At 39.4% G+C, this 15,254-nt stretch overlaps 1 protein-coding gene across 1 annotated transcript in view; it reads right to left on the reverse strand.

The window, feature by feature from the left end:
- ST8SIA6 (ST8 alpha-N-acetyl-neuraminide alpha-2,8-sialyltransferase 6) overlaps positions 1–15,254 on the reverse strand; it is an 80,080-nt gene that overhangs the window by 26,828 nt on the left and 37,998 nt on the right. The window contains exon 2 of the mRNA XM_075211913.1: positions 2,173–2,226. Within this exon, the coding sequence (XP_075068014.1) occupies positions 2,173–2,226 (54 nt within the window). The remainder of the gene's footprint in view (positions 1–2,172; positions 2,227–15,254) is intronic.

The following is a 15,254-nucleotide window of genomic DNA, read 5'->3' on the forward strand; positions in this document are numbered from 1 at the left end:
CCAAGATATGGGCAACGCTAAGGACCAAGATATGTGCAACCCTAAGGACCAAGATATGGGCAACACTAAGGACCAAGATATGGGCAACCCTAAGGACCAAGATATGGGCAATCAAGGACCAATAAATGGGCAACGCTAAGGGCCAAGATATGGGCAACGCTAAGAGCCAAGATATGGGCAACGCTAAGGGCCAAGATATATGCAACACTAAGGACCAAGATATGTGCAACCCTAAGGACCAAGATATGTGCAATGCTAAGGACCAAGATATGGGCAATGCTAAGAACCACCGCAAAACAATGCATTGTGCCATTGTAGGCCGTAGATAAGAAGCAGTAGCATGTACTTCTTTTGTCCTCAAATAGGAATACTCGAAGGTCCCTTTGCCAGGCAAACATCTTACAAATAATGATAATGTGAACCGATCCCAACCTCGGTGGCACTCTGACAAAACAGCCGACACAAATGTCATAATAATATTCAGTGTTTCTGCCACATCAGTGTTAAAATCCTTTTATAAATGAAACCACAATAACAAACATATCTTACTTAACCAAGCTGAACTACAGCCAATTTGTGTAATTCACTAATGAATCAATGCTTAAATATAACCCTAATTGCAGATATTAAAAGAATATAAATATTTATAATGGAATGATATAACTGACATGACACCTCATAAATATGTTCCAATACACTGATTGGGAATCAACGACATATCAATGTCAGATATGAAACAGTGCAACCTACATTTGATTGTCCAATACTATAGATTTAAATCATATTGTGCAAACATTATTTGTACTCTGGTTGGCAAACAATAAATTCTGGATGACCAATTTGCTTGGAAGACTTTACGGACATGTTGGTTATTTCACTGATGTCATCCATAAGTCATGGTGTTCTCAATCAACCCCTCGAAACCCTATTGAGCATTTATGGGATATTCCGGAATGACATCTGATACAATGTTTCCTCCCACACTCCAAAAACATACTAGTAGGTTAATTGGCTACTATCAAAATTGACCCTAGTCTCTCTCTCTCTCTCTGTCTGTCTGTGTGTGTGTGTATGTTAGGGAATTTAGACTGTAAGCTCCAATGGGGCAGGGACTGATGTGAGTGAGTTCTCTGTACAGCGATGCAGAATCAGTGGCGCTATATAAATAAATGGTGATGATGACGATGTTTCCACCACCATTAATGAGGTGCATCCCTTCCGCACAATTCCGTACACTAGTAGACACAAAACCATGGCGCACACAGACCATACAAGCCACACGCAGAGGCCTAACACCCTATTAAGTGACTTTATATTAGTGTTTTCATTATTTTTGTTCGCTACCTGTATGTCTTAAATGAATTATGAGAGTGAGGGGACATACCTTTCGTATGTGTGTCACTTATCTGTGTTTAAATGTTGTTATTGCATTGGTGAAAATGTTAAAAAATGTTTTTTTCCCCCACCAAGAAAAACACCCTGTTAGAAAGAAGAGCCCTAGCTCACCCTATGTCTATGTAGAAAAATCAGGTCCTTTTGTCAGGAGAGAAATACTATGTGTGTCATAAAACGGTGAATTTAATTTTTCCACCGCTGAAATTCATTGAAATCAGCCCATACTGTAAAATGAAATCTTATTTTTTTCTGTGGAGTGCAAAACTAGGCGTATTTGTGCGCCTAATCCATTTTTTTACGCTATTTGAGTTGCACTTTTACATAGTCATGAATGAGCCATAACGTGAAAACAATCCTTTTAGAATGCTGCAATTTTCTGACAATGAAACCACAGCATTCTAAACAGAGGATAGGCTCAGTCAGCATAACATTTAAATAGATGGGTAACAGTATTTCTCTATACCCTTACAGTGGGTCTCGCTGGTAAAACAAGTGCTATGTTCATAAGGTGTAACGGGGAACAACACTCCTCATTTACTTCAATGTTACACTGACTGAGTTTATCCTTATTTTCGGACACCGTGTTTTTTCTCTGGTCACAAAATTGTGGCCTCCTAAAATGCCCATCTGGCAGTGTCATTAAAGGAGGCACTGGAAAACACCTGTGTTTTCCAGTGCCGTGTGTCCATGTGTGAGCAATCCTGCAAAACCGTTTCAAATATAACAAATACATTTAACTTTATAAAATGAAAGACTATATACATGCAGAAGACTTACATGTGGCTGACTTCAGGCTTCACCAATCCCACTCTGCTTGTTATACTGCCAGGCCTATGGGGATAAATGAGAGGGGTGGTGAGATTAGATTCAGGTATTGATGTGTTTAGAACGTTAGTTGATCGTCAATCAATTTCCTGTTGCTATTCAGAGCACAATGTGAAACACCGCAAATATGAAAACAGCTTGTTTCAGAATGGATTGATCAATAATTTAAATTGCTTTGTTTAGACAAACTGGCATCATTCATTTACAGCTCACTTCAGCTATTATAACACATTAGTGTTAAAAAGCCATTAAATCTATTAATAGACAATAATGAATAAAAAAGCAATGTGTGTATTACCAAGCTAAACAATAGCACGCTGTCTGCCACAACTCTTTCAGAGTTTTAAAAGTATTTCTCTGCAAGGGGGTAGAGCTTCTCTATCCTGCATCAATCTGACATGTGGATGGAAAAGAGGGGTAGTGCATAGAAGACAAACCCTTCTTATGCCTAACTGATTGGCCAATGCGATCTCCAAGGTAACCAATGCCCTGTAGATCATTTCAGATTCAAACATTGTAGAATGTTCAGAGTTATGAAATTGAGTAACTGAGATCAAAACAAAGGAACTGAGACATACACCGACCACACAATGGGAAACAATCCAACGGTCCCCAAATATGTTTTTTTAATACACCATGCAGCCAGATGGTGCTAAATTCCTTCGCTTCAGAGATCAAGGGGTAAATATATTATTCCACGGTTTTGGCAAGATATTTGGCAACTTTGCAGGGCAAATTTAAAACGGCAATGTCTTTAAAGACATTGCCGTTTTAAATTTGCCCTGCAAAGTCGCTGAATATCTTGCAAAAACCGCGGCATAATATAGTTACCCCCAGATATGGAATAAATTCCTCAGAGAAAATGTGAAGGAGAAAATAAAATATATAATGTGTATTGTTCTTTGTGAAATATAATACATGAAATAAAATAAATGAATGCTCACCTATTTCAGGTGAAAAATTAAGCCATTCAATCAAAGAATATACATGGTGCGATCACTGTGCTTTCATTAAGTAATTTATTTTTTGCATGTCCGGAAAATACTGTCTGCTTTTGCATGTAGCATACAAATTCTGGGCAGCTTTATTTTTACACTGCAATTTAGAATTTTTATATATATATATATATATATATATATATATATATATATATATATATATATATATATATATATATATATTTATATATACATATATATTAAGTTAGAGCTGTACTCCTGTCCACACTTTTTAATTTCCCCCCATGCACTGCAACATGGTTTTGCCAAGTTGCAAATTTGCTCCTTTTCTGGGCTTTGCACCTAACTCATCATCATGCCCATAGTGTTTAAATGTATTTTTTCCAAGATAAATATATATTGTACTTGGAGTTGGTAGATTCAGGCAATCGAATAATCAAATGTAGCAAATGTCCCAGGTAGCATCAGGGAGAAGAGGGCACCTAGAGGAATAAAAACTTTGCTAATTTCCTTATTACAATATATATTTCAGTGTACAAATAAGCTATCAAGTATTTGTGTGCTACATGAAAAAATAGTCAGTATTTAACTTATGTGCAAAACAGAAAACTAGTTTGCACCCCTTGCAATGTAACATGGTTTTGTCCAGGAGACTGAAATAAGATACCTCTTCATTTAAGATCCTTAAAGAATCAGGCCCTAGAATCTTATTGGTTGCTATAGGCAACATCTCCAGTTTTTCAAACCCGCAGTTTAGTAAATATACCACCAGGTCTGAATGAGTAGCAGTCGCTTAACAAAAAACACACCCCTCAGAAGATATCCTAAGTAAATGGTCTCATTTGAAATCATGCCCAGTTTTTTACCTCACAACGTCTCATTTACTAATATTGGATTTTGCATCAAACTGTGAACTGAACTATAGCAACCAATCAGATATTTGCTGTGATTGTCTAACTCAAGCTATGCAGATAAAAGCTAATTGCTGATTAGTTGCTGTGGTTCAATGCAAACTGTGCACCTAACTGCATTTTTTTAAAAAATAAATGAGCCCTTGTAGGAAAATATATTGTTCTCAGAAAAACTACTTCTTCAGTATAATGCTAAATTATGAGATTAAGGATTGGGACAATTAAACAGAAGAGTGCAAGACGGGCGAGGTGCAATTTATAGAGCAGAGCCAGAATATATAATCTTAATGAAGAAGAGGAGCCTTGTAATTCCTCTGCAGTTGGCATCCAAGGTATTAAGATTTAAGGTCAGATCACAAAGGGAAAAAAAAGCTCTTCAGAACTGCAGACAGGAGCCTGGTAATATACCCACCGGTGATTCAAAACAAATGATACATTATGAATGTATTATGCTATAACCCAGGATACATAAAGCTGTTTTATTGCAAATAACCTAACCAAATTATAGGAACTGTTCTGGGTGCTGCAACATCTGAATACAGCGTTGATGATTTCTATATATTATACTGCTGTTTTGTGCACGACAAATGGTCGTGGAGGGCTGAAAATGTGCAGCTAATATAATAAACAACACTTCATCTTCATCTCTTTGGATGTTCATTTACTAAGTGCCACGGATCCTATCCTGGCACATTGACGGAGTGCCGACACATACTATATTGCCGGTTCCTAGAGAAGTAATAGCCTGAATTGTCATGAATATTGATTTAGCTCAAACGAGCTTCCTCTACTTTATGTAGGTGACAGGCGCTATACCAAGAAGGACACATCTGTGCATTAAAAACATCAATTGTGACAGCCTTGCTTTTTGTGTACTGCCCTCAAAATGCCTCATAATCAGAGAATGTTTTATGAAAGAACAAAGACAGAGTATTATCCCAGAGTTTAGAGCTTCAGAGGTTCAAGATTTAAATGTGTTGATCTAGAGCAGGGGTAGGCAACCTGCGGCTCTCCAGGTGTTGTGAAACTACAAGTCCCAGCATGCTTTGCCAGTAGATAACCAGCAGATAGGTGGCAAAGCATGCTGGGATTTGTAGTTTCACTACACCTGGAGAGCCGCAGGTTGCCTACCCCTGATCTAGAGGTATATTTACAAACAGCGGGTTTGAAAAGTGGAGATGTTGTCTACAGAAACCAATCAGATTCTAGCTGTCATTTTGTAGAATGTACTAAATAAATGACAGCTAGAATTTCTATAGGCAACATCTCCACTTTTTCAAACCTGCAGTTTAGTAAATATACCCCTAGGAGTTCCATATTATTTTGATAGCTTGATCATTTTTTTCTATAAATGATAATGGTAGTTTAATCAAGCTGAATGTTTGGGAAGCCCTTCTGTTTTCTTCCATGTTTAACCATGCACCTAAAACAGGTCCTAATACCTTTTTGTATACTATACCATCAGGGCAGTATTTGTGCCTCCTTAGGCAGCTTCACGTGGGTAGGTTAGGTTAAAAATGTGAAACCTTTCATAGTCCTCCTTTGTCCTCCCACTTCTTCTTCCACCTCCATCATCCTCATTCATCCTCTTCCTCCTCCTCCGCCTTCATCCTTCTCCTCCTTCATCCACCTCCACTTTCCTCCACCCCCTGCATCCTTCTCTCCTTCCTCTTTTTCCTCCTCCTTCATGCTCCTCCAAAATACTTCTACTCCTTCCTCATATCCTACTCCTTCTTCTTCCTGTTGCTTCTTCTCCTCTTTCATCCAACTCCACTTCCTCCACCCCCTTCATCCTCCTCTCTTTCCTCATCTATCCTGCTCCTTCCTCATCTATCCTGCTCCTTCCTCCTCTATCCTCCTCATTCATCCTCTTCCTCCTCCTTCATCCTTCTCCTTCTTCATCTAACTCCACTTTCCTCCACCCCCTTCATCCTCCTACTCTTTCCTCATCTATCCTGCTCGTTCCTCCTCATCATTCCTCCTCATTAATTCTCTTCCTCCTCCTTCATCCTTCTCCTCCTTCATCCACCTCCACTTTCCTCCACCCCCTGCATACTTCTCTCCTTCCTCTTTTTCCTCCTTCTTCATGCTCCTCCAAAATACTTCTACTCCTTCCTCATATCCTACTCCTTCTTCTTCCTGTTCCTTCTTCTCCTCTTTCATCCAACTCCACTTCCTCCACCCCCTTCATCCTCCTCTCTTTCCTCATCTATCCTGCTCCTTCCTCATCTATCCTGCTCTTTCCTTCTTTCCTCCTCTATCCTCCTCATTCATCCTCTTCCTCCTCCTTCTCCTTCCTCCTCTATCCTCCTCATTCATCCTCTTTCTCCTCCTTCATCCAACTCCACTTTCCTCCACCCCCTTCATCCTCCTACTCTTTCCTCATCTATCCTGCTCCTTCCTCCTCATCATTCCTCCTCATTCATTCTCTTCCTCCTCCTTTATCCTTCTCCTCTTTCATCCAACTCCACTTCCTCCATCCCCTTAATCCTCCTCTCCTTCCTCATATATCCTGTTCCTTCTCCTACCTCCTCATTCATCCTTTTCCTCCTCCTCCGCCTTCATCCTTCTCCTCTTTCATCCGCCTCCACTTCCTCCACCCCCTTCTTCCTCCTGCTCTTTCCTCCTCTATCCTCCTCATTCATCCTCTTCCTCCTCCTTCATCCTTCTCCTTTTTCATCCAACTCCACTTTCTCCACCCTCTTCATCCTCCTCTCCTTCCTCATATATTCTGTTCCTTCTCCTTCCTCCTCATTCATCCGCTTCCTCCCCCTCCTCAAATCACACTACAGCTGGGGCGGTGGAAGCATCTGATTTTTAGAAAATTACCCTAAAAAAAACAAAATATTTCCTGTGTCCTCACTCCTCTACCACATACATAGGGCTCTTAGTATCATCAGAACTTATTTTGTAGACATAGCTGTGAGCCATAGGCACACCCTGTCAGCCCACAAATGTGTCTAGTGCTATAGAAAATTAAGTGCTTGGTCATCTAAACCTTGATTCTTATACACAGAAGAAAACATAGAAATAGATTAAGACATTTACCTAACAGTGTTTAATGACAACTTTCCAAAGAAGAAGCTGGAAGAATACTATTATAAGCATGTGTCCTCTGTGAACCGAAAGAATAACAGAATTATTTTACTAGTATATAACATCCATCCAGATGTTAACATGGCAGTCCTATGTCATTCCAATAAGTGCGCTGGACACATGATAATCTACTTGGACAACATCATGTACTTAAAGTATTATACCTCTTCAAGGGCATGACTTAAGGGCCGTATACACCTCTCTATGCTTCTGACCAGTTAGGCTATGTACACACTACAGGTTTATCAGCCGACTATTGGGTCAATCAAACGATAAACAACCGTTCGGGCCAATATCGCATTAGAGTGTATACTTAAACGATGAACGATAGTCGTTCCAAAGTACTGATCATTCGTTTTATTTCATTGTTCAGCAGAACTATAAATCTCGCTCCAATCCAGCAGTGTGTAGGCACTCGCGATCAGGATCTCCATAGAGTTTACAAAGTCATCAATTTTTCAACGATGGTTGTGACAGATGAAGAGCACAGATCTATGGGTAAATCCTTTAAAACATGTATATTGTGTACATATGAATCGGCTGCTGATCATGATTTTTTTTTTTTACAGTGGTTGGTACAACTGTTGTAGATAACACATCAACCAGAAAATTCTATAGTGCGTCCCCAGCCTTATGATGACTGTGAGTAGACAAAACTACCATTATGTTATCTTGTCACAGCTGTAACCATTTTCCAGAGTGCTTACAATGTGGATGCTGTACAGATAACACACCTTATCCGTTGGCACCCATATAATCCTAATGCAATAGCTTGCTGGCCTTATTACCTATCTGTGATCACTCAGTAATTTCTCGATTCACCTACCTGCAAAATTGCTTCTTACATTGAACAAATTGCAACATTAAGAAACAAAAAAAAAAAAAATTGCGTTTTACTATAGACAAAGAATAGTAATCAACGTGATTCTACCCTTTTTAAAAATTGTCTATCAGTAACTATTATGTTAGTTGACTGGAAAATGTCATCAGCTGTTGCAGAAGGCTTGATAGTATGATTTAATTGACTAATATCAGAAAACTTTGTATTGGAAATCTATTTTGCTGTACTGTTTGCTTTAACACCACACAGATAACTTGTTTCCAGATGAATGACTGCGTGTATTTGCAGCTTGTGATTTGATTCCCACTCTGATTAAAGTCAGCTTTACTTTGCATCTACAGTAGATTTTCCGCAGACGGGAAAATGAGACTGATATAATAACAATATCTTGGACGGGTTGAAAATAAAATATTGTGTTGTGCACTGTGCATACGAGGTCTTATATTATTGTATTTTTTCCGCTCAGTTTCATTGTGATGTATTTGTTGTCGCTGTGACTGCTTATTTTAGTTGCAGACAAGCCATTAAGGCAATAAAATTAGGGAAAGAAAAGCATTCAATCGCTAAATTGCTTTGTGCTTTGCTGCAAAAAATGCCTCTAATAACAGCAAGAAGTAGATTTACTAACACAATTTCATTATTTGATGCTATTATTCTTTGCTTAAAGGGAGTTTACAAAATATATTAATAGTTTGAGTCTGGCTGGAACAGTGAAAAGGGCAGGGGAGAGATTTACAGAAGTAGCCAACTTTAAATTGACATTTAACGCATCATAATCCATTAAAATAAATGGCACGGGGTGCGCTAAAAGTCAATTTAAAGTTTGCTGTATCTGTGAGCTACTCCCTAGTGATAGTAGACTAATAGACAACTCTTATTGAGAAGGTGTCTTCTGGGACTTACATCCCATGGCAGTCTATTGAGTCAGTGCTTCACTCAATGGGTATTCAAAATACGACAATATCCAGTACGGATACAGAAAACCATGTTCATATAATATGTTGCCACTTTTTAGACTCATCAGTGTAGGATAGCGGCTGTCTTATACAGCATGTGCCAGCTTCACTGAAACATGGGAGAAGGGACAGTGCTTGGAAAAGCTGCTTCCTAAAATAATGAAGAGAAAAGCTTTTGAACAAATACTGTATAATTAAAATATATTCTCTTTTTAGCAAAACTAACCCCACAAAGCCTGGATAAGCCTAGCTACATAACATGTTTAGAAATAGGTTTTCAAGGCATATTTAATGATATTGAGAAATGTGATTTTGCTAAGCTGACGGCATCTTGTTGCCTTATAGCCATTTTGTTCTGTTATAGCTTAAAAAAATGATTAGATGCACCTGTTTTGTAGGGGTAATTCATTATATGAAAGGCTATGCTTATAACCTTGGACATAGCAGACATGAGATAAGCCAACCCCCCCTGGGGAGTTTTTCCTTTGTGATAATGAGAGAATGTACTAACATCTGTGTAAAGGGAGCATGAGGGGTTAAAACCTTTTGGGGCGTAGTTTTCTGTAATACATGATTTTTGCTATATAGATAGGGACCTGTAACTAATAAAGCAGAGTTTATTGTACACTCAAACCATGCAGTGTATTTAATTCTCTCCAGCTGATGAGCTCATAACTGATAGACTGACACTTACAGGTGAACAATCTGATTTAGATTCGACAGCATTTAAATACATCTTACAGGTCCAAAACTGTAAAAGACAAAAACAAAACAAATTATGCTGCCATTTACTGTAATGAATGGAATTAATGGGTAACTAATTCCAACTTTTTCATATATGAATTATGATGGTGAAATGCTCTATTCAACCTCATCCTGACTTCTTATTGCAGCTCTGTTGGAAAATATTGTTTAATTGAGTATTTCCTGCCACCCTATTATAAGAGTAAACAGGGTCACCGTACACGTATAGCTCTTCAGACAATGGATAAGAGGTGGCTAATACATAACTCAATGCTCCAATAGCAAGAAATAGCTAGCCGTACTGGTCATGCTCTGCTTGTATCCACCAATCAGAAAACCAGTATCTGGTAACTAGTAGACTGCAGTCATGACTTATACCACTTGTGGCTGGGTCACGTCGAAATAAGTTATTGTAGAAATTTAATTCAATTAGTGGTGCAGGCACCAATTTACATCATTGTAAATGTACTTTTATATATATATATATATATATATATATATATATATATATATTGGTATGTGTTTGTATAGATATGTATTGATTTTGGAGACAGTTTGTCATGTTTGGGATTTGTAACTTTTCTATAGTCCCAAGTAAGCATCGGAGTGGAGGGGATGTGTTTTTCTAATTGTCTGGAGACAGGTAATTTAATGTTAATTAGACCTTTTCATCACTGAATAACCAACACAGCTGTTGAGTCTAAAAGCACAGGGGTTGGGGGGGGGGTAACTAGACTGGCTGTAGACTTCCTATGTGTGTAAGACTCCGGATGCATGTGATCACAGATTAATGTGAATTTTACAAGTTAAACTGCTAGATTAGAGAAAATGTTATAGCCTGATGGTAAACAATCAATATAAAACCTCAGATGCTGTGGTGCCGCTAGCAGCAATGTAAAAAGTTGTTAAACCCCTCCAGGCTGATCTATTTGCAAGCTGCATGAAGCACCTGGATTGGTTAGAGAGGCAGGAGGCTGGATTACCTTCTGCCAGGGTATCTGTGTAAATCTGTATAAAAAGCGGACTCTTTGACCATGTATTAGTATAATTCCATCTGGATATCTCTAGTACCTCAAACTAGTGGATGTAACTGTCTTTTTTTAGAACTTCCTGAGCTAATAAACATCAACTGCTTAAGGAACCTGCCTTGATGCCTACTTACCTGCTGTAATTCATGTGACCACAGATTAGACCCAATCTAATCTGTTATCGGACTGTTCTGAGGTTAGGACCCAGTATCTAGTACCAGGGCCACCATCAGGGGGGTACGGGGGGTACTGTTGTACCGGGCCCGAGCTCACCAGGGGGCCCGGTACAACAGCTTAGCACAGACTTACCTGGGGCCCGCCGCTGGTCTCCGCTATTCTGTCTTCAGCCTGGCTGTTACCGTGACAGCCAGGCACCAGGATCCGATCGCAGGGGTGGAGGATTCATTCCCCCTGCGATCATGTGCTCTGCCTGTGACAGATCACATGATCGCAGGGGGAATGATTCCTCCACCCCTGCGATCGGATCCTGGTGCCTGGCTGTCACGGTGACAGCCAGGTTGAAGACAGAATAGCGGAGACCAGCGGCGGGCCCCAGGTAAGTATGTGTTGCTCATGGGGAGGGCGCTCATGGGGGGGCCCGGGTGGCACAGGGGCCCGTACTGGGCCCGATTTTTTCTGAAGGCGGCCCTGTCTAGTACCAACGCTCTGCCCACTACCTGCAGCTAACCCCAGTGTGGTAGGCCAGGAGGAACCATCCACAACAACCCTGATCTAAAGGCAAGAGGTCAGGGGGAACTAGCAAGGACGTACACTGGCAGTGGGTCCACTAGCAGCGAGAGACACCCAGAAGGACTCAGTTCTAGGTGCCGCTAAGGAGTCCAGTGGTGGCAGCAGAAAAACCATGATTAGAGGGCGCATTTGGGAGAAAGAAAGGGGACGGTGGCAAGGCAAGCCCAGCCTGTCCCCAGCAACACAACAGGCAGGGTGGCATGGACGGTCTATTCTGTCACACCACTGAACCCCCTTATTGCTTGTCGGCTATTCCAGAGTGATATAAGAGGTGAAGGTCTACATTCATAAACATTTTGGTTTTTTTAGTGAAACCATAGCTCAGCACAACCAGGAGGGAAACAACAACACACCAGTTATTTCATGAGTCTATCCTATATCTATCCATTCATTTATTTTACACATAGATCATATTTACCTATCCTGCTATCTATTGGTTTATTTATCTCATATGTCTCTATCAATCCATCCTTTATGTAACTGATATAGATGTCATATTTATCTATCTTTCCATCCGTCCATACATTCATGTATTTATCTCATATCTATTTCATATTTATATATCCATCCATATATGCATTTATCTCCAATTTACTTATATATCCATCCACATATGCATTTTTTTTATCTCAAGTTTATTTATATATCAATCTATCCATTTATTTATCTCACATCTATCTCATATTCATCTATCCATCTACTAATACAATATATTTATACATGAGTGTAACTCCTTCTAAGGCATATATAGTACATCTAAATATAAATATAGTTTTCCTACTGGTCAGTGACTAACGGCTCTATGACCAGGTTGGACAAGAGACTGGAAATGGAACATGAATCATTGTAGCTATTTTAAAATATATATCTCGCAACATTTCAGATGGATAAAAGAGTTTCAGCTGCCTGCAATCTCCCCCTAGCCAAGGAGTATGCCACGTCTTCTGATATACTAAGTCCTGTCAGTCAGACCTGTTGTAAGTTGGACCATTACATTGTTTTATACCCCATATTATATAGATGTGATAGGACAGTTTATTTCATGGGAAGGGTGAATGCGGAATTCTTTCCATGAACAATCTGCGTCCATCACTCCATGGAAGACAGACCTTTGACTTGACTTCTAACCAAATATGTCAGTAGTCATTACCAATGGAGAGGAAACATGGTTAAATATTCAAATACTTGTTTTTGGACACTTTGACCCTGATTCAAGTCAGAATGCAGCTGGCACATAAGTTGTGTGTTTGAAAGGATCAGAGAACTCGTACTTAGTTCCGACTTCATTCAAATCCAAGAGTAACTGAAGATACATTTCTATTTGAATCGAGGTGTAAGTACGCCAAAGTTGTACTTGCCTTGTAGGCACACAGAAAAGACTGCAGTATAAATACTTGGGAATGTACAATAGAAGCTCCCATCAGAACGCATAAATCTTACATTTTTTCATAAAATAAAAAGTGTTAACGGTATAATCATTTATATAAATATAGTATTTTTTTTTACATCTAGTGATTCAACGCATTAAAAAAATCGGCATATTACAATAACTGTAGAAAACAATTTTTTAAACTCTTTGCAATGACCATCATCTGATGACAATCATCAAGCTTAGACCCAATACTGAGCAGGTTACATAGTGATACTACTATTTTCTCTCGTTCTTATTTGAACTCTAGAACAGTTTTCTGACCCCCACTAACAAGGGACATTGTCCATAATTGTTCCATCTCCACCCCTCAATCTTGTCCCCATTAAAGAAATCCCATTTTTACATGTAGGTGCATAACTAGAAGCATTCGTGCGTCTAACCAGTGAATGCCCCATCTGTCGAACTCCTCCTGTCACCAATGCAGACGCCGCTATTTACATAAGTAAAATCTATGGTTGTTGCTTAAAATTGGGTGCACTGAATATTGATTCAGTCCACAAAACGGTAGCAGCCAACAGGCTATTATTATTTTTATTATTATTATTATTCATTTTTATTTATAGGGCGCCACAAAGTGTCCGTAGCGCCGTACAAGGAATAATACAAGGGAATAATGTCTACCATCACACACACATTTTTCACTGTCCTATGTATAACTCTTGTATACCTTTACAACCCCAAACACCATCTAATCTGATATGGGATCTCTTATCCAGAAAGCCATTATCCAGTAAGTTCATGAATACAGAAAGGTAAAAAAGTTAATTATTGCTGAATTTTGGTGGTGTTATGGTCAATACGTGGGAAGGGGAGAGTCAATATCTGCCCCCTGCTGGTGTATATGTTCTAATCCCACAGCATGTTTTCTACTTACCGGTTTCTTTTGACCTCATTTAAAAAAATACATGTGAATGCAATGATACCACAAGTACATCCCTAGCCTGTGACGTTACAATACTATCATTCAGTTCTGTTGCAGCGTTTCCAACTTTATAGAGCTGTCACTAGTGGTCCACATCATGGCACCTGCAATAGAAATTCCACTTGTGGGCGGCTTGCTACACCTAACATGAGGTAATCGAGGAACGATCCCCCACAGCAACCACCTACATCCCTTTCTCTCTGCATGAATGATAAAGATGAACCAAGTTCGGGTTTGAAATAAAAAAACAGACATTACATGTGTCAGTTTTGTTTCTATCAAATTGATTTGATACAAAAACTATTTAATGAGACATTAATATATGGAAAAGCAACAAAGAGGATTCTGGGAAAGTTTACTTCGGATACACGGAGTCCTTGGAGATTTCATTTCATGTCTATATTCACCTAAATGTGTTTTGTTCCTAACAACCGGTCTGCGGAGATGGAAGAAGTGAGGCTCTCTACTTCTGTCTGTCAGTTTAGATCAGAGATGAGCCCTGTAGCTTCCTCTCTTAGAAACAGGGATTATACAGTATGGTACTGAGCATCACATAAATTATTTTCAGGCAAAAGTGAATGTCAGCTCACAGGTCAGAAGAGTGCAGGAATCTGTATGACGCACAGCAGCCAACATGACTGTTTTTGATTTCTTTTTATCTTATGTGTAAAGTTTCTGGAAACTCAACAGTTCATAAATAAGTATTGTTTCACGTACAATCTCTAAACAATACAGAATGATTCTTGGAAGGGGAGGGGGGAGAGATGGGGGTAACCATATAGCTCAAATTCCCCCTCATGAAATTTTAGAAAGACACATTCTTATTCAGAGGCAAGCGCAGGATTTGTAGAGTGGGGTTTCCACACCGCACCGCCAGTGGGCGTGACCAGCATGCGTGGCTATAATTTTAGACAGTGCTTGGCTGCTCTCCAACTCTTCCTATGCCCATAATATACATGGGCAATGCTGCGTGCACTACTGTTAGGTGCATGCAGCTCTTCCTTTTCAAGCAGAGCTGTGTGAAGCGGGAGCAGGGTCCAGCCACCTCAATTATACAGTGCCCCAGGCTTGGAGGGGGATTTCCAGGCACTAGGAAACCCCCCTCGGTTTGCCTATGTTATTATTGCTCTTCTGACATCACCTTTACACATGGCTAATAATTATTATTATTTATATTATTATTTCTATGTTGCTTTTTACATATTGTCATATTAGAGGTTTACAACATTTTTGAAACAGAAAAAATGAATCAACTATGAACATTTTAATGTTTCCTTGGTGAAAAAATACTGCCTGCATGTTTCCATTCAGTTGCTAAATGCACAGGACGGCCTTATAGGGATGTAACCATGTCAGTCTGGAAGCTTACAAGTGTAATTTCTGGATAAATAAGCA

Source organism: Mixophyes fleayi, chromosome 5 (assembly GCF_038048845.1).
Source record: "Mixophyes fleayi isolate aMixFle1 chromosome 5, aMixFle1.hap1, whole genome shotgun sequence".
NCBI classification, from domain to species: domain Eukaryota; kingdom Metazoa; phylum Chordata; class Amphibia; order Anura; family Limnodynastidae; genus Mixophyes; species Mixophyes fleayi.